This window comes from Amphiura filiformis, chromosome 2 (assembly GCF_039555335.1).
Source record: "Amphiura filiformis chromosome 2, Afil_fr2py, whole genome shotgun sequence".
NCBI classification, from domain to species: Eukaryota; Metazoa; Echinodermata; class Ophiuroidea; order Amphilepidida; family Amphiuridae; genus Amphiura; species Amphiura filiformis.
The window spans coordinates 3303930-3325584 of record NC_092629.1 but is presented as its reverse complement, the minus strand read 5'-3'; the positions used below and the strand labels follow the sequence as shown (position 1 = coordinate 3325584).

The following is a 21655-nucleotide window of genomic DNA, read 5'->3' as shown; positions in this document are numbered from 1 at the left end:
TGTCTTTAAAAATACTACAGTAGGAGTGATATCATAATTACTTCAAATCCTTATGTAGACCTATTGGCAAGCAATGTAGACAACATACTTGTGTAGATTCTTATATCCGCCATACAGAGCGCACACTTTGCCTATGCTGCTGAACTGTCCGTAGCGAAATGGTAGAGCAAAGCGTGTTCACTGAGTATAATCAAATGAGCGCCCAAACCAATTTGGGCGCTGCAATAGGTTTTATTGTAGGTGAACCTCTGTTTTGTGTGCATGCGACAACTCACGCACACCCTTGGGATGGACTAGTACAAAAGGTACCTCTCGTACGTATAGGCGCTTTTACGTGACTTTCGTTTCATCACTTATTGACAGTAGCCTGCCTATTATAGCGTTCATACGCTGGTCAGGTCAGTTACCGATTTAATGGCGGAAGCCCTTTATCTCGAACAAAAGGTACCTCTCGATGAATAGCGTGTCGGGAACTCCAATTGGCACAAAGGAACAATAAGCGTTACATAATCTATTTCTTCTCCTTCCTATATAAACTCCTTGGATCCACCGATGTACCAGTGCGGGATATATTTAATTTGTTCAATCAATTCATGATTGTGTACATTGAAACTCACCGTGTTGTGGACAATTCTGAATAGCGCACAAGTAGGCCTAATTGATAGAACCCCGACCATGAAGCAATTCCTGGAGAGGGCAATCCCTCATTTGCATGTGCCGCATTCTTATTTAAATTAGCCACTATGTTATTGCTTAATATTCATATGTTATGGAGAGCACTTTACACCACCAGATCGGGCAAGTCATGAATAATTTAGCGTTGTGAAGCCAAATAAACTTATTATTTCCCAGGCTTGAAAAAACATTGTAGGCAGAGGTGGGAATCGATCTCGGTACCTCCCGGTTAAAAAGCACAGTGCAAGACCACTAAACAAGCTAAATATCTGTTGTGAGACGTGTAACATTAAATCAGTAATAAAAGAAGTAGATTCTTATTTTGGGCTCAAATTGTAGAAAAGGGGAAATGTTTTTCCCTGCTCCAAAGAAAATAAAATTTGAGATCTTTAAACAAAATGTTACGGCTCTATTGAAAAAAAAAGATTGATTTCAAAATAACTTGTCTATTTTATATTTATTTCACGAGGTGGCATTATCACAGACGAACACTGTATAGGCTAAAAACTAGATCCTCACCACTACTCGCCGTCGTAGGTCAGTGGTAGAGCATCAGACTGATGATGCCAAGATTGTTGGTTCGAGTCCTGTCAGCAATGTTTATTTTTGTGTGAATGCAATGTTACGATACCATTTGTTCAAAATTTTTATTTATTTATTTATTTATTTATTTATTTATTTGTTTATTTGTTTATTTTTTTTAATGTAAATAATTATGTATTTATTTTGTTTAATCACTCACTCACACTCAAAGAGGGCTCTTGGTCGATCAGTTCAATATTCATTGTTTGATGGTTGTGATACGTCTGTTGATCGAAATTGAATATCATATAATTTATTCATATTCATTGTTTGTGAATTGATTAATTGATTGATTGATTAACTGATTGATTGATTTGTTGAGCCGGTGCAAGTGAGTGCGTAGAGGCGAGTTACTTGAACAAGCCTTAATAATTATAATAAATAAATAAATAAATAAATAAATAAATAAATAAATAAATCAATAAATAAATAAATAAATAAATCAATCGCTTTCCCCCCTCTCAGCCTGCCAAAAATATTGTGACCACCCCCCTGTTGGACATTCAAATTATTGGGATTCCAAATAATGATTAAATACATCAGATTTGTAGATGTAGGCCTGCAATAAGAAAACTTTAAAAAAAACTAAACCGATATTTTACTCATTATTGACCATGGTAGGCGAAATCATCAATAGTGATTAAAGAATTTTTGTTCAAAATAAAATTTCCATATCATAAGCGTTTCCGGACATTTACTGTTATCCTCCCCGGGGTACTCACGTACAAGGTTTCCCACGAAAAATCCTAAAAAATGGGTCTACTGAAGAAAAAATCCTTAGACATGGGTCTCCCTTTTCCCGTGCTATGTGTGAAAAGGAAAAACATGCGGGAAAAACATGTTGCTTTTACTATTTTCAAGCTCAAATCCTTAGATATGGGTCCTTACTTTCCTGACAATCCTTAGATATGGGTACCTATTTTCGGTAAAATCGTGACCCTTAGAAATGGTTATGGGTTCGGAAGCTCGGGCCGCACATCCCCGGCGAAAAAAAATCCAAGTACCCCCCGGTTATCCTAAGCCTTTTATAAAGCGTTTTACATCGCCCCCCATTTTACCCTCCCCAGGACTCAAAACATAGCCCCTGATAATCTCCAAAACTATTCAATTGCTTTTTTCGATGGGCCTAAACTCTTGTAATAGGCCTACACATATTAAATACAGCAAGCTGCATTCAAATATATACATGCACGATACAAGTGGTATTCCAGAAACTCTGCACATCAGTGACATCACTTAATTAATATTACTACCGGTAGTGAACAGCAAGCTTCAAAGCTTGAAAGTGCGCCCGCTTTACTACCTGAGAGCAATCCGGTGGCGGCGTTTCAATTTATTACTTGTTTAGAAATCCACAAGATCAAATAGAACGGTGAGTAATGATTATTTACTTGTTTTTAAAAATAAACTTCTTAGGCCAGTAATAAACTACGTTTACGGCCGACAACTATAGTTTGAATGATATTTATTATCACACGAGGAAATAAAAACAAACGAATATGGCGCTTCACGTGACGGTAGGTCAGGTCAGTGGTCAAAGGTTTTTTATCGCAAAATCGCTGGCTGGATATCGTATCAAATTCAAGTGATACACTACCGTCGTATTATTGACACCAATTTCTAATTTCGACATTACTATTGCGAAAGGTTATTCCATTATCAAATTAGTAGACTTTCTGTAAAAAACAAATCATAGGTGCCTGATGGGAAATACTAGTACGCCATCACCGGATTGCTCTCAGCTCTGCTAGCTGGCGCTCTTTAAGCTTGCTACTCGCATTCAACAGGCAGAGTTCTCAAAACCAACGGCGTCGTTATTTGCCAACCCTAATTAACATGATCAAGGGATCGAAATTAATTATTCATAACCGATCGATAACTGGCCTCATTTTCTAAGTAGCAAGCCAGCGGGATATGTCATAGGTTTGCGTTGATAATAGAACAACCGTGAATCTAGTGTCACCCCCTTGCCCCGACCTTGGAACACCGTAGTTTTACGTCGGGGACACCTTAATGGCTTAGTCTGATTGGTGTATACCACATTCAGCCGTACATTTTGTACTTGTGTGCATATAATGTAAACTTTAATGTATTTCAACGTTTTCATATAAAGTTTAATCTCTTTGGCAACAAAATCGTGATAAAGATTCAGCATAAATTCAGTATAATTGCATGTCTGTTGCAAGGGTGATGGGCTGAAGCCTGTAATACAAAACCCCAGACCATACTTGACATCCTTGGTTCTCTATATTGATGCTGATTGATGGTAAAATGTTGTTGGGGAGGGCTAAATGGGAAGAATGAAAGCTGTGATTGCCTGGAATATTAACTTTCAAGTGTCATTTGGCATTTATTTATAGGAAAAAAAACATCCTTTTCTTTATTTTTATATCATTGTAAAAAAAATTAAAAAAAAGTGTATGATGTTTTTTGATTTTTTGGGTCGGTCGTGTCTGGGCAAACAAACACCTTTTTTTGGGGCCTAATGGCAACAAAGTTATAGTGCTCCTGGAGCACTGTGCGTCGACGAAAACTCAATTAATCTACAAACCAACTTGTTTTTTTTTTATAATAATAGCTCTCCTAATCCGAGACTGTTCCGCTTTGATAGTAAACTGACTTCCAAATAATTATCAAGCTATGTAACGTGACTGTGGCGTCAATAATGATAGCCCCGCCCCATAGTTAATTCAAATATGGTAGGTACATAACATGCATGACCCAGTTCTATTGTCATGTTGGTTATGATCAATAGACTATCAATGAAAACTCATTTCAAATATCGCCTTGCTTGCTGAGAGCTCTACATTGATTGGTCAGGCTGAGTAGCCGCTTACACAAGTCTTACACAAACGGCAAGACAGTGAGATCACGGACGTGATATATATATAGAAAACTCGTCTGACCCAGGATGTAAAAGTGAATTCCCACAAAATGCTGGGAATTGGAAGCCAATTTGCCTACAGATTGGAAGGGTCCATGTATCGGGTTTATTTAATGTTATATAATCTACATTACCAGTCGTTCTCCATGGACCCGAGGAGGGTCTACAAGTATGCAACTTGAATAGATAATATTATCTTTTCGTATGAGACACACATTTACATTTACATTTACAGGCATTTATGGCGCCATTCACCAAGATACCATGGCGCTTACAAAAATATACACACAAAGTCAAATAACAAGAGAACAGTTCAAGAAAACATTAATGAGTCTTTAGCATAGACTTGAACGCGGATGTGGTCGCAGCAGATTTTATGTCCACGGGTAGTGAATTCCATGCCGTAGCGGCTGGAATGTGAAATCTGTTTTCGCCAGTCATTCTGTGGCTGCGTCTTGGAATAGCAAGCCGGTTAGTGTCAGAAGACGATCGCAAGGTACGAGGAGGAACATAAACGGTAAAATAGTCCGAGATGTAGTTGGGACACAGTTGTTGCATGGACCTATAGACGTATTTTTTGTCATATTTCTCAGTATTTTGGCCCTTGGCCACGAATGTGAAATAACTATATATGAAATGAAATGAATGAAATGAAAAGATTTTACCTTTTTCTAACGTGCAGTGACTTTTTTCTCCTAAAATAGCCCCTGTCCACAAACCTTGCATTTAGTCATATTTTTAGCGATTTTTTGATGAAATTTTCTTCTTTTTTTTCATACTTTTTATCACGCATACCATCAACGCATGCGCATATTTCTATTTTTATTGCAACAATGTCCTGACTATGGTCTCTCATACTACGTCGTATATAAAAACAAATGTTGCATTCTCACGCTCAAGTATAAAAGTGTCCTATTCACATCAAGACGTTCAGAACTACGACATCAAACAGACGAAGAGCGAAACCTTCGTGTGAAACACAAGCTTGTTAGTATAAGCGGTGAATCTTTCTCAAATTAGGTAAGATTTTCTTGACGTATAATATAAGTTTGCTGCTGGCATGCTGCTATTGCTGAATAATATATTTTTCACATCGCGTGACTGCCGTGTCACACTAGCATGACTAGTGGAAATTTAACATGAAAATTCTATTATGCAACATTTCATGGATATCCTCAGGTAAGCATCACCATCGTATATGCTCCTACTGAATGTTCATTATCTGCAGCAAAGGAAGACTTCTACCTCTCTCTTAGACCATCTGGACCAAGTAAAGAAACATAACATCCATATAGTTCTTGGGAACTTTAATGCCAGAGTTGGAATTGATAGCCATGCTACTCACCCCCTGATTGTTGGTAGGCACTGTTTCCATGATTCCACATATGTATGACAATGGTGAACGGCTAGTGAACTTAAGCAGGAATACAACCTTCGACTTGCACAACCAAGATTCCCTCATTGCCGCCAGTGGACTTGGATGCACCCAGGTGGAACAAACTATCAACTGGACCACATATTGATCAACTGCAAGTGGGTCAATTCTCTTCGGAACTGCCGTGCCTACAATTCAGTAGAACTGGACTCTGACCATCGCATTGTCAGCATTCTCTTAGTCATTAGCTTGAGAACAAGCAAGGAAAGCCATGCAAGAGACCCAATTGGAGGAAGCTGCAGGACCCAGGCACAAGAGAAGAGTTTCAATTAGAGCTGTCAAATCGATTCCAAGCACTGAGCATGATGGATGATGATTCTACTATAAACATCACGGATAGATATGAGTCCTTTGAAACAACGGTAAGAGAAGTTGCAGAGAAAGTGGTTGGTAAGAAAGAGCCCTGTGGCCTGCCAAGCTGGGTATCTGATGAGACCATCAACCTGAAAATCGAGAGGGATAAGGCTAAGAAGAAATTTACTCTAAGCAAATCCCCACAATCAAGAGAAAGATGGAGGAAATTGAATAGCAGTCTCAATGATTCTTATAAAGTTGATGAGGCTGCTGCACACACACACGGCCCTCTAGGACCCCGGGCCCCAGGGTAACGCACCCAGTCACCCCCCTTGTCGGCGGCAAGTTAACCTTTGACCTTTGGGCTTATAACTCCGAAACGATAAGTCGGAGGTGGTTCAAACTATACGTTTTCTGAATCTTTATGATCAGAGGAACAAAAATTGCCAGCACTATTTTAGAGGGTGGGCAAACAGAGGGCAAGGGGGGCAAGTCAACTTCTGAACTGCCGTGCCTACAATTCAGTAGAACTGGACTCTGACCATCGCATTGTCAGCATTCTCTTAGTCATTAGCTTGAGAACAAGCAAGGAAAGCCATGCAAGAGACCCAATTGGAGGAAGCTGCAGGACCCAGGCACAAGAGAAGAGTTTCAATTAGAGCTGTCAAATCGATTCCAAGCACTGAGCATGATGGATGATGATTCTACTATAAACATCACGGATAGATATGAGTCCTTTGAAACAACGGTAAGAGAAGTTGCAGAGAAAGTGGTTGGTAAGAAAGAGCCCTGTGGCCTGCCAAGCTGGGTATCTGATGAGACCATCAACCTGAAAATCGAGAGGGATAAGGCTAAGAAGAAATTTACTCTAAGCAAATCCCCACAATCAAGAGAAAGATGGAGGAAATTGAATAGCAGTCTCAATGATTCTTATAAAGTTGATGAGGCTGCTGCACACACACACGGGCCCTCTAGGACCCCGGGCCCCGGGGTAACGCACCCGGTCACCCCCCTTGTCGGCGGCAAGTTAACCTTTGACCTTTGGGCTTATAACTCCGAAACGATAAGTCGGAGGTGGTTCAAACTATACGTTTTCTGAATCTTTATGATCAGAGGAACAAAAATTGCCAGCACTATTTTAGAGGGTGGGCAAACAGAGGGCAAGGGGGGCAAGTCAAATTTTAATGGTGCAAACTTTGACGAAAATGGTCAAAATGGGGCCAAATGTACAAAAAGGGCTAACAATCAGGGCGGCCAGCATGCAACAGGGGTGACAAGCGGGGGTGCCTTCCCCCTGGCTATGCCACTGACGTCACGTTACCATAGCAGATTGTCGATGCAGATGAGAAATATGGCGTGGAGACAAGTGACATAACAACCGATTATTTCACGAAATGGTGTGTTTTTGATTGAAACAATTATCAATCACTGAAGGTGTTTGTCTATTTGAACTTTTGGACATGTGTGTGTTAGTTACAGCAAAATTGCAGTAAATTGTCCAACTTTTAAGCAAAATTGCAGTAAATTGCCTAACTGCTGAAATCATTTAAGTTAGTCAAAAACTGTTAAATGTTTGAGCAAGGTGCACAACAATTTATTGCTAAACAAACGAACGGCCAGATACGCTAAATATCATAAATTATTCCCGAAAGCTGGAAAATTCTGGTGACAAAATATGATTTGCTTTAGGCAAACATATTTTGAAAGTATTTTCAAAAATATTCAGTTAGTAAAAACCAATATTAATAAAAAATAATAATTAAAAAATTAAAAAATTAAAAATTAAATAAATAAAAAACAAACAAACCCGCATGATTTTCCATGAGTTTTAGCATAATTATTTTTTTAATAACAACTACATACACTTTAAGTACATATCATTAGATTTATACAATTTACTTCGAGGACTGGTATCTATCAAAAATTAAAATATCAAATTTTGATAATTTGCCATAAATTTGTATTATATCGCGAATTTAAACAAAAATCATTCCTCGTATTCAGAATTCAATTCGATATGTCTGATATGCTCTCATGTCCCACAATAAATACTGTGCAAACGTTGATATCCAATTCCTTAAGAGATCTGGAATGAGCGTTTTGAGCGTTTCGACAGTATTTTTTGTGGGACATGAGAGCACATCAGACATATCGAATTGCATTCTGAAAACGAAGAACGTCTTTCTGATATCAAATAGTTTTCATTTTTTGAAATTCACGATATAACACAAATTTTATGACAAATTATTAAAATTTGATATTTTTCACATTTTTGATATAACAGTCCTCGACGTAAATTTTATAAATCTAATGATATATTCTTAAAGTGTATGTAGGTGGGATGAAAAATTGAAATTGATCAATTGAAAATTTTTCTCAAAAAGACCTAATTTTTTTTTTCGGGAGAAAAAATCCATATCTTCAATACGAAAGGTCAAAATTTTCAATTGATCGTCGGCTTTTCATCCCACTTACATACACTTTAAGTATAAATCATCAGATTTATCAAGTTAACTTACATTGCGAATTTCCAAAAATCAAAATTATTTGATATCATCAGGACATTCTTCGTATTCAGAATGCAATTCGATATGTCTGATGTGCTCTAATGTCCCACAATAAATACTGTCCAAACGCTCATACCCCATCCCTTAAGTAAAGCCAAAAATGTTATTTGACGTTTGTGTTCTTTCTTTCAAAGGTACTATCCGTGTATAAAATTCCACGACCAAAAATGAAGCTGGTTATCTTTGCGACTCTTATCATCATGTTGGCAATGACATCAATCGCGAAGGGTTGGAGGATGCCTGAAGGATGTTTAGTTGTAATCTTAAATTACAATGGTGATTGGGTCGTGGTATATACAAACCCGTGTCTAATAATTGAGTAAGTAAATATTGTGTAGGCCTAATTATTATATAAGTAGCCTATTTTACATTATTATCTGCAGGGGTTATCTGATGTTTATTTGAGGTATCTAAATCGGTTCAAATTCGAAAGAAATACACTCCAATAACTATGTTTAGCAATTATTGTTATTAAACATGTTTACAAAGTGATAGCAACAATGTACTACAAAAGTGTTTAAATTGTTAAACACGGGTTTTGCAATGTAGGTCTCAAATTGATTGAAAAATTGCAAACTTCATTGGTTATTCCTTGATGTAATTATAGACGTTAGGATAGGATTATGGTTAGGATTAGGGTTAGCTTAGGCTTTCTTCCACGAAATATTACATAAAGGATCGATCACTATATTTGACCAATATAAATAGTGTTTGATAAAACAATGTGACATTTTAATATCTGATAAGGGAACATCGCAACCTAATATATCCGCCTCAACATACTAGTGCCCAATGACCAGTGTCACTGCTATACCACTCCGAAAACGATATTATAACGCCAATATTTTTCCTTTTGTTTTACACATGAAAGAGAGAGAAGCCCATCGTTCGATCCTGCCCGTTTGAATCCAACTGACGAGTTCAACTCTCTGGATGTTAATGATGATGGCTACATTGACTCTGTGGAGTGGAATGGACAAGGATTCGATCTTCTACTAAGCGACCGCGACAAAAATGGTGAGAAACGTTATTTCAAATTTGAACCTAAACATGTACTTAGCTTCGCCGGCAATCTATTGAAAAATATATCCCCATAATTTAAGATTGTTATGGGGGTAGTGAGGGGTGTAACCTAAAGCACTGACCACCCCATCCTTGACCGAGAGGTATCGTCTGCCATCTGGATACCCGAACTGTTCTGAATCTCAGGATGCTTTCAGTTTAGGTCATGTATAGTGCACACCCCCACCGCACCGCTTAGGTGTGTTTCTGGGATGAGGGGGCCAGCAACCCCCACTCTCCAACTTCTCTCGCTACAAGTAAGCTAAAGAAGCCTCAAATGGACGGATCAAAACGGAAACGACCCATGCCTGCCCAACGACTACGTGAAGCGGACCTGACTTTACTAGAAGGAACATCAGAGGACTACGTTCAAACATCGGTCAGCTGTCCAATCTGTGCCATAAACTAAAGCCATCCATTATTGTCATCGTGGAATCCTTGGATGCTGCTGTGAATGATGGTGCTGACTGCATAACTATACCAGGATACTCGCTGTCGTAGAGACAGACCTACATCCAACAGGGGTCGCCATCTATTGCCTGGAGTGTATCGCCATATATCATGACAGTGCTCTTTTTTTCTTTTTCTTTTTATTCCCTGTACTTGGGACTGGTGGGGGGAAAACACACGACAGAGATGTAAGCCACGAAAAAAATTCCTGTGAAATGCTTGAAAATGCCCCGAAAAAGTACCAAATCCGAACGACCGAACACGAAGACAATTCCTGACAAAATGAAATTGATGGTAAAATTACAAAAAACAAAAACAAAAACCTAAACCCAGGAAATTTCTGGAAAACTTATATCTCTGGTACAAAGATAATAACCACCAGCCCCCTGCTCTTAATCAAGTACTCTTCACACAATCAAATCACACATCATGGAAGTTGTTTAAAATTAAAATACATGGAGATGATCTGTGTCCAGAAGAAAGTGAATGCACATGGCAAGAAGCACGGGCAGCCAAAAAGCTGGGAAATGACAGACACAGATCAACCCTATAGTTGCAATGACATAATAAACAACAAAATCATGAAGAGGAATCATTATTTATAAGAAAACAACACATAATGATTGTACACAGTAGTTGTAAGAAGGAATTGAAACTCTAATATCAGGGAAAGAAAATAAACCCAAACCCACCCAACCAAATCCACCCACACCTACACAAACAAGACAAAACAAGGGACACAAAAACACAAACTCAAACCAAACAAAAACAAAAATCAGAACACAACACACTAAACAAACAAACAAAAACAAAGAAGGATGGTGCGATCCAGAGGACTCGGAGCTGATGTGGTTCTCAGTTGATTGATTGATTGATTGATTGATTGATTGATTGATTGATTGATTGATTGATTGATTGATTGATTGATTGATTTTATTTGGTTCCATATAAAACAGCATTATAAAAATACAATATACATAAATATTATAGTATTACAAGTTTAAAATACATTACATATGAAACTTGACAAAATAAAAAATAAAAAGATATATAAAGTGAAGGTAAAAATACACTAGGAACCAGGATAACCCATAAAGTCAATGTTTCAGGCTTATTTCCAATGGGTCCTTAATAGAAAGATTTTGGCAAAAAGGCAGAGCATAAACAACAAAAAAGAGAAAGAAAGCACACATTGGACAACAGACCCCACTGGAATTTAGCCGTTACTGAGATGATTCTTATTGCACCCTTGAATTGATTAAGATTGGGGATGTTTTTGATATCATTTGGAAGCATGTTCCAATCCCGTATTGCACTCTAATAGAAAGTGGAGCTGAACTTTCGATTTTAGGCACAGTGAAATTAAAAAGCTGTCTTCTAATATTGTAATTGTGAATTTCAGAGGTTTTAGTAAAAAACTGGCACAGGTAGGGGGCACTTGACCCGTAATAGATTTTGTGCACATGACATAATTTTAAAAATTTTACTCGACACTCTACATTCAAAAAAATCAGACTGTCAAGTTTGGTTTGACCAATATGTGACCGGGGTTCTAGGTTTAAAATATAGCGCACCATTTTATTTTGAGTGATTTGAAGTTTGTTTTTGAGCCGTTGACTGAGTCCGGAATACCATGAAGAAGATGAATAATCAAAGTGGCATTGAATTAAAGCCGAACACAGAATTTTGTGACAGTTTTGGTTGAGACAGCTGCCATTGCGATACATAAATTTCATCCTGGAATTTGCCTTTTGAATAATATTGTTTGCAATTGCTTCCCCAGACACAGATTGGTCAATGTTAATACCCAGATATTTCACCGACTCCTGGCCTTTGATAATCTGGCCAGAGCATTCAACAGAAAAATTTTCAACATGTTTTATTTTCCTTTTGGAGCCAAAGATAATACATTCAGTCTTGCCGAGATGTAAAGAAAGACAGTTTGACGTTAAGGGCTGAGAGCTGAGAGCACATCACTCAGACATACCGAATTGCATCAAAAATGATATTTTTGACATTTAACAGTCCTCGAAGTAAAGTTTATCAATCTAATGATATGCACTTGAAGTTGAAAATTGATACATGTCTGGTTACCTAATGTATTTCACTAATTAATTTAATTGACTTGTCATTATTTTTAATTATCTACAACTCCATGAAAGTACACACTAGGATCATTAATGTCATTAAGGTTATGGCATTGATGGTATTGATAAACAAAAACTAATACAGACTCTGCAAAAATGCATAAAATGCACACAGGTGCCTACAATTGCACGAAATTAATATCTGTAAAATGTAATAATAATAAAAAAAGACTCATAAAAGTACACAGAACCTCTTTATTAAATATTGATTATTATTACAAAAATGAATGCACACGTATCCCTACCATCTCTTAACCTGTCGCACGGTAATGTCAAGTTCTCAAAATGCAATAAGATTTCTGCAACTTAAGTGATGCAAAGGTGCATAAGTTGTCGGCAAATTGCATAAAAAAGTTGCATACAATTTCATTACAAACGATTAAACACACTCTTCATGAACTAAATGTCTATATTGCTCAACTTAAAACACTAAGATGTTCAGTCCATAAACAGGGTGTTTATTTTCTACAAGCAATATACAGGGTGAGTAAAAATAAAAGTGCAATAGTGCAAAGAATCCGTCTTTATTTCATAACCAGATTGAACTTTTAGGATTTAAAACACATGATATATTCATTAGTGGCCTTGTGTGGAAAAAAAAAAAGAACTAATTAGCACTCACCTATACCGTTCTGTTGTTATGAGACATTTTACAGCGATACCCAAAATTACCAGAGGCGTTGTGAGGCAATATTTGCTTGATTTCCCCTGCCAATTGAATGTTTGACTGATCACCATAAACTATACAAAATTTGATACAGGATTTCCCGACTAGATCAGTCTCACTTTGCGGAGGAACTTTTTCGGACTGAAACTAGTATAGATATACGACGTATATATAGTATATTTTAAGCACGGATTTTTAATATCTCACTGCACGGATTTCTATTCTCACTGCATGAACGTGCCAGGAGGCACGTTAAAATAGCCCATGATCAGCATTGTTAATTTAAACTATTTGCTGCCTATCTCAAAGATATGAATGAAACCAGTCAACAGATTCAACTCCCATTGCATTTAATTTCTCACATAAGATTTGATGGTTGACCGTGTCAAAAGCTTTTTGGAGATTAATCGTGATCATGCCTGTATTGGAAGATTGAGTTTTGATATGGTCCATCAAATGAATGAGACAAGAATCTGTTGAAAACTTGCTGCTAAAACCTGATTGGTGCTCATACAGAATGTTGTTTGATGTCAAAAAATCTTCCAATTGAACATAAACTGATTTTTCAAGAATTTTTAATATTGCACTCAAAACACTTACTGGTCTGTAATAAGTTACATCTGTATTTTTGTTCTTTTTATAAAGAGGAGTAACCTTAGCCAATTTTAGCTCTGTATGGACAGAATTGGTCATAATCGATAAATTAACAATAATGAGTTATACGAACTTTAAAAACTGAGGCACCATCTCTTTAAAATCTTGATGGAATGTTATCAAGCCCAGTGCTTTTATTTGGGTTGAGATTGAGCAGCTCCCTTTCAATAAACTCTTCACCAACACACTTCAAGGAGAATGAGCCGACAGATTTGTCATGATAAAAATTCTGAAAAACTGCAGAGTTGGTAGTGTATACAGATTCTTTGGAGAAGTCAATTTCTCAACTAAGATCGAAGCAACACTGGTGAAGAATTCATTAAAAGAATGGGCTATTTTGTGGGGATCGTAGCAAGTAACATCATCAATATCTAAAACAATTTTAATACCCTTTTTTCTTTTGGAGCTATAACCAAGTTCTTTTAGTTGCTGCCAAAGTTTTTTAGGATTGTTTTAACAGTAACAATGAAGTCACAGAAAATACTCTTTGCTGCTGTCTATAGACCATCAAGTGCTAACATTGATATCATCAGCTATCTGAACTCCACCACCTTGTCAAATCTTTCTGAATTCAATACACAGTCAGCAGTTCTTCTTGGTGACTTCAATATCCACCACGAAGAATGACTTGGCAGCCATACAACAGATGCTGCTGGACGTCGCACACTTGAGATGTGTAATGCACTTGGTCTAACACAATTTGTCAAAGAACCTACCCGGGAAGACCAGATTCTTGACTTGGTCATCCAGTACCACATGCACAGTACATGCAAAACTACTCCATATTCCAGAAAAATACAGAATTAATTTTTTTGAAATAAAAAAATATTATCCTGTTTTGCCAAATGAATCATAGCTAAATCCTAATCCTTTAGTTAGTCCTAACTAGCAATAAAAGTCAAATTTTAATATTTAGCCAATTTTTGGAAATAAGGGCCAAAAACATGCGTTTTTAGGGTGTTTTTCGTATGTAGTGACAATCAAGACCACTGACTTGTACTAAGACTAATTTCAGTTTAATGCATTCTAAATTTTGGAAAAGACCTGTTTTATTCTTATAACCAACCATTTAATTAAAGTAACACAAAAAATGTGAAAATTAGAGCAAACTTTCTGCATATACTCAAGATTTTGAATGTGATTTTTGTGACTCGATTGTCAGAAAACATGCCGAAATGCATGTTTTTGGCTCTTTTTTCAAGAAATCAGTAAAATAGTGAACTTTTTCTTTTATCTCCAGTTAGGACTAAATGAATGATTAGGATTGATGAGCTGTGTTTCATTTGGCAGAACTTGATAATATTTTTAATCACAACAAATTAGTGCTGTATTTTCCTGGAATGGGGACTAGGTACTTCAGACCACGGTCCAGTTCATTTTAAACTGAACGTGCCACTGTACAGAGATAAACCTTTACAAGCGCCAAGTGTAGCAGTACGACAAGGCTGACTACTGGGGAATGAGAGGTTTTCTTGCATCTGCAGACTCTGTCTCTTGCGCTCCAATCTGATGACCCAGAAGAAGCTTGCAGCAACATCACCACTATCATCAGTGATGTTATTGAGATTTTCTTACCAGCAAAGCTCGTTATCAAGAAGACTGGAGACAAGGTATGGTTTGGACCACTACAAACGAGCAGCAACTAAGAAGCACCGATTATTCAGGAAGCTGAAAAAGAATAACACCAAGGAATACAACGATAAGTTTACAAAAGCTAGAAAAGAGTATAATCGTGCAGAGAAGGTAGCTAGAAAGAGCTATAACAGCAAGTTAAGGAAAGAACTCTTAGATGGCAGCCTCAGCAGCCAGAAATGGTGGAACACTGTTAACACACTAGCTGGTAAGTCCACCAGAGTTGATATACCAGTGCTTAAGGATTGCCGTCAAGTCTACATTACATCAAAAGACAAAGCTGACAAATTCTGCCAAACCTTTGCCGCTAAATGTCAGCTTGCCAGCGCAGAAGAATCTGCTCCTGAAGTTCAGCATTCAGCAACGTGCTCAATGGGAAAGATAGCCTTCAAGGACGAAATCCCTGCAAGAGTCCTGGAGGAATGCAGCGCCGAACTTGCAAGACCACCCAGCCTGCTGTTTGAGCTTTGCTTCTCCAAGGGAGTTTTCCCAAGCCAATGGAAGACTACATCTGTCATCCCTATTCACAAGAGAGATTCGAAGTCTAATCCATCTATGTACCGCCCCATCTCTCTGCTCTGCATCACCAGCAAGGTCATGGAGGCTGTTGTACAGAACCAACTTCAGAAGTACCTGCTTGGAAACCATCTGATTTCAGATAGACAGTTTGGATTTAGGCCACACCACAGCACAGCTGACATCCTCAACATTCTGACGCACTGGTGGTCCAACTCCCTGGACAGAGGCAACGAAGTGCGTCTGATTGCCCTGAACATCACAGGAGCATTTGACAAGAGGCTGACAAGGTCTGACATAATGGCCTTTGCTCGAAACTCATGGCAAAAGGAGTATCCGGCAAGCTGCTCACCTGGATTAGGAGCTACCTGACAGATCGTTCCATCACAGTTGTCCTATCTGGCCAGTCATCAAATACTTCCTCCATCAATGCATCAGTTCCCAATGGGTCAATATTGGGCCCACTTTTATTCTCTGTTTTCATTGATGACCTGGGTGATGAGTGTAAAAACCAGCTATACCTCTACGCAGATGATTCCAGCTTGTTTTGCGAGATTACATCTAGAGACAACCCTGAAGCCTTACTGTTAGCCTAAACAGAGACCTGGAGAAAATGAGGATCTGGGCAGACAGATGGAAGGCGACCTTCGAGCCATCAAAATGTAAGGCAATGTCAATATCAAGAAAGCGGAATCCAACCAAGCTAGATCATCTGTTTGGTACCACCAAACTGGCTGAGATGGAGGAGCTGGGGATACTGGGAGTCACAGTTGACAGCAAGCTGACCTGGACAAAACACATCTCCAACGTCTCATCCAGAGCAGTACTGAAGCTGGGCGCTCTGAGGAGTGTTGCAAACAAACTTGATGTGAGAGGCAGGGCAACCGTTTACAATGCCCAAGTTCGCAGTGTGATGGAATACGCCTCACTGTGTTGGATGAGTGCCAGCGCCACCACTCTAGGATTATTAGACTCTATCCAGAGGGAGGCCCTTCGAACCATAGGTGTGAGCGAAGAGGAAGCGATTACAGAGCTGAACATCACATCTCTCCATCAAAGACGTCAAGTTGCTGCAGCAACAGTTCTCTACAAAATGCACACCAGCTTGTGCCAACCAGATCTGAAGGCACTCATACCAAAGCCAATTGTAGTCAGAAGAGCTACCCGCGCCGCTCCAGCTTGTTCATGCCTTGCCATGCTCTCAAAGTACCAGTTTCTAGAACCATATCTACTGGCAGGACCTTCATCCACACTGCAGTTCACGTTTGGAGTAGCCTACCAGATGGAGTAGTCGGAGACGTAACTGACAACGGCGCACCATCCTTCAAGAGCAAACGTCATTTTAGGTCTAAGGTCATCAGGGGTCCAATTTTAAAATTGCTCTGCTTGGACTCAAAGTTGGTGGAAATGAACCTGATGAGAACAGAAACATGATAAAAATCAAGCTAGGCCATTCTACGTCAAATGTCATGTAGTGCGACCCATATATTCTGTGAATATGATTATCGCAACAAACGAGAACCGCGTAACCCAAGAACCGCGAAATTCTAGTTTTTATTTGTTCTCCTCCCAAATTCGGGCCCGGATCAATCTAGTCCTGCATGGTAAATCCGGCCATGCCTTATGTGCTCGGTTGGGCGGATTGGCGAGCGTTGTTTTGGACGGACTATTCAGAACCTTGTGTTGTCGTAGTATGCCTACATGATTGTTGAATGCAATGCATGTAGATGTCGCTGTGTTATGGTGGTAGATATATTTGTGTTTGTGTTGTGGAAAACTGCCAGTGAAATGGATGTTATTTTGTTTGTTGTGTGGGAGTGGGGACGGGAGTGTGTGTAATATTCAACATGTAATGAAATGATGATTGGTAGACAGTGATTAAGAAATAAAAGCCCGCCGCTGAATTTGATTCAGGGTATAAGTTATACAGTAATATGGAGTGTTATATTGTCATGATTTTCGCTCGTTTGTTGTCTTGTACAGGTGATGGCCGAATTTCCCGGGGTGAATTTGCCGGTATGGACGTGTACGTCGTTATTGGATAGAATTCAAACTGATATAAGCACTGACCGCGGTAATCATTATATTATCAATATAATTACGATACCGACGAATTAATAAGCCTAATAAAGTAATAAAAGGAAATAGTGTATTATTTAAGATTTTGTCTCTGTATTTGGTGATCTCAATGTTCACTCAACAAACAGGTTCTCTACTTAGGATAACAACAAAAGCAGCAAGATCTTCTGTTTTTAGGGTGACAGATCATGCAAATACAAGGATATGTTTAAAACATATACTTTATTATACTTTTCTTTAAAAATGGGATGGTCAACCTGTACTTTACTTTATAATTTAAATTACTTAACTTATAATACTTAAAAACATGATCCAATCAAACAAAATTTATTATAAAGTAACACATTTTTATTTAATCCATCTAAAGAATTTAATTCCTGCGTTTCTTCATAAAAAAACTGTGTCATTAACATGATTTAATAATAAGCCACGAGTATATCCGGTTTCAGCCTTTCAGGGCTCTTCTAAAATTCTCACCAAATGACTCACCGCTTTGGATGCAAAATCTCTCATCGAAAATGTTTCGTATTATCATGATTAGGCCTATATCCTCGTCATTTCTAGAGTTGAGTGTCCTTCCCCATAAACAAACAACTGTATAAATAAGACATGTAGCTATATTGCAGATACAAAATCGTTCACCATGTTCATGAAAAGAAAATGTGTTGCTTTGGTTAAGTCAGAATAAGTTTGATTGAATCACGTGCATGTCATTATTTCTGTTTTATGAGTTGTTTCAATATTGAATATAAGAACATGCAACAGTGATCTAAACACGTTAACATATATATATATATATATGATAAACATGATAAAGGTGGTGGTAATAGCTGGTAATCCTGGTTTATAATTAACTATTGACACGTTGATGTTTAAGGGCTCTGGTAGCAACGTTTGGACAGTATTTTTGTGGGACATTAGAGCACATCAGACATATCGAATTGCATTTTTAATACGAAGAATGTCCTTCTGATATCAAATAATTCAGATTTTTTAAAATTCGCGTTTGATATGTAGGCCTACTTAAAGTGTTTGTAGCTGGGATGAAAAGTCGCCGATCAATTGAAAATTTTGACACCGTATTGAAGATATGGAATTTTGTTTTCCAAAACACACAAAAATAGGTCTTTTGGGGAAAAATGTATATCTTCAATATGAAAGGTCAAAATTTTCAACTGATCGTCGCCCCCCCCCAGCTACATACACTTTAAGTACATATCATTTACTTCGAGGACTGTTTTTATTATCAAATATCAAAAATTAAAAAATATCAAATTGTAATAATTTGTTATAAATTGTATTATATTGCCAATTTCAAAAAAAAATCAAAATTATTTGATATTAGAAAGACATTCCTCGTATTCATAATGCAATTCGATATGTTTGATGCATTCTCAGCTCCCACAAAAAATACTGTGCAGACGTTAATATCTGATTCCTTAAGACTTTAAATAAAGTTACAAGTTTAAAAATAATAATGATATTCAAGACAGCTTTGGCATTCATTGCAAAACCGAATTGATTGATTGAATGCAATTAGCCCTTGCTGTTCTGTAGTGCAATTTTGAATAATATTTTGCAACAGTGATCGAAACACGTTAACCCCCGGGGGTACTCAAATTAATTTTTGACGGGGTGTGCAGCCAGAGGTCCGAAACCTCTACCCATATCTAAGGATTTTTCTCCCTCAAAAAACGACTAATTTGACGAAATATTTGCAAATCGGGACCCATTTCTAAGGGTTTTTCTACCTCACAAACGGCAGATTTTTTTTCACAATTTTGTAAATGGGACCCTCTTCTAAGGATTTTTTAAACAAAATTGGACCCTTATCTGAGGATTTTTGGTGAAAAAGTAACCCATTTGGGCGGCACATCCCGAATGCCTTAACAAGTGAGTACCCCCGGAACGTTAACATCTATAAGGTGGTGTGTATATTATAGTAAATAACTATGGACACGATGATGTTTGGGACTTAAATTTTAAAATGATCAAGATATTTAATAAGGCATTCACTGCCAAACCAAAATGCCTATGCGATAAATCTAAAGTGGTTATAGACTATTTAAACGACGTTGCCAGAGCATTTTTAGTGGAAACTCTAGGTGATGTTACCCAATTTTGATGGGCTGATTTAAAATTTCCCACTTCCCAAGCTGTATTTCGAACGTATAGGCCTTGAAGGTGCTTGACCGGATTGACAACTTCTAGGGGACCGTTCAATATTTACGCGGGGGTGGGAGTTTTTAAAAATCGACAACAAATTTTTATGTTCCTCCCTGGCGTCCGCTCAAAATTGTCGGATCCCCCTTGTTTTCCCGTTATCGCCGTTTATAACTTAACATTCCCCTCTCATGCCATGCATGGTTCAAGTAAAAAATTCAAATTCCCCTTTCAAGACCCCCACAAAATTCGGACCCCCTTAAAACTCCCATGCTCCCTGACGTAAATATTGGACGGCCCCTAATCTCATCAAAATGCAGATTTTGGTATTATACCCCATTCAGAAAAATACAGAACTAATTTTTTTTTGGATTAAAAACATCCTGTTTTGCCAAATGAAACATAGCTAAATCCTGATCCTTTAGGTAGCCCTAACTGGCAATAAAAGTCAAATTTTAATATTTGCTCAATTTTTAAAATAACTTTGCATTTTTAGGGCGTTTTTGACCTATTTTGTATTCTGTGACAATCAAGCCCAAAGACTTGAACAAAGACTAATTTCAAGTTATGCGTTCTAATTTTTGGAAAACACATTTTCCAATCCTTTTCATGACCAATAAGCAAAAATAACATATAATAATTTATGACCTAACTCTTACCCTATACTCAAGATTTTGAATGCTTAGACTTTCCCTCAAATTGCAAAAATATTACAATTAGACTTTTATTGCCAGTTAGGACTAACTAAATGATTAGGATTTAGCTATGTTTCATTTGGCAAAACAGGATAATATTTTTATAAACAAAAAAAATTAGTTCTGTATTTTTCTGAAATAGGGAGTAGGTGAAATTATGGTGGTTACCACCCTGGGACATTTATAAAAAAAATTTAAAAAAACCTGGAGCATTTACATTCAACTCAAAACAACTTGGAATAATAATGTTTGGGTGAATGGCCTCAATGTGAGGTAGGAAATACAATGTGGTACAATCGGATCACAATCTGATCACGCACCTTTAATATGACCAAATCCTTGTTCTATTTTATAGCACGTGTTTATAAACATTAATTAGGCCTACCGTACTTGGGTACGGTCATCATAATTATGTAGGCCTATACTTGGTTTGATCACATGTAGACCTGTGTGTTCGCATGTTTAAATATTAATTTTCCTTTCCTTGCCAAAACTTATTAAATAATTATTTAGTAAGAAAAATATCAGTAAGTTGTTCTGGTCATTTTAAGCCGAAATTATGTATTCATTAAAAATATCGTACAGTAGTGTGTATAACACATATCTTGAGATCTCTATAGTGTTCTGTTAAATAATGATGGCTGGTATATATTGCAATAAAATTGATGTCGCTTGCAGATCAAAAGTGTTTACAGCTTACTTAATTTGCTTGTTTCCTGGGCCCAACATGTCCAAAATTTGTCAAACATGGCCATGCATGGCGAAACTGACCACCAAAGTTGCGCAAACTTGCATAACTGTGCACAAAGTTGCGCAAAGACAAGTATTCCGAGTCTTGCACAAAGTTGTATACAATCTGGCAACGTTGTGTGTCAATTTTGTCCAAGTTGCCATAATTTTGCGTAACTTTTTTTTGTCTTTTCCACCGTTTTGGCCACGTTTGGACATTTTAGCAAATGACATGGAGCCGTGTATTTAATGCAAATTACCAGAAATTCAGAAAACTTACCCAACTACGGGTATAATGCAATAGACTGGTAGGCCTACTAGTGTTCCAATTGGCAAATTTGATAATTATTGATCGAGCTATGAGTTTTAAAATATTGGACGAGTCGACGTAGTCGAGTCCAATATTTTAAAACTCAGAGCGAAA

The 21655-nt window shown here is 37.6% G+C and overlaps 1 protein-coding gene across 1 annotated transcript; it reads left to right on the top strand.

Annotated features, from left to right (window-relative positions):
• Positions 1-5016: 5016 nt before the first annotated feature.
• Positions 5017-21187, top strand: LOC140145724 (uncharacterized). The gene is made up of 4 exons (XM_072167409.1): positions 5017-5161; positions 8572-8756; positions 9309-9454; positions 17549-21187. Exons 2-4 carry the CDS (start codon positions 8605-8607, stop codon positions 17608-17610), a joined length of 360 nt encoding a protein of 119 aa, XP_072023510.1. The 5' UTR covers positions 5017-5161; positions 8572-8604; the 3' UTR covers positions 17611-21187.
• Positions 21188-21655: the final 468 nt, after the last annotated feature.

Coding starts and splice junctions, on each gene's coding strand:
- LOC140145724 (XM_072167409.1), top strand. CDS start 8,605: ATGAAGCTGGTTATCTTTGCGACTCTTATCATCATGTTGGCAATGACA. Junction 8,757..9,308: donor AACCCGTGTCTAATAATTGA/GTAAGTAAATAT, acceptor TACACATGAAAG/AGAGAGAAGCCCATCGTTCG. Junction 9,455..17,548: donor AAGCGACCGCGACAAAAATG/GTGAGAAACGTT, acceptor TGTCTTGTACAG/GTGATGGCCGAATTTCCCGG.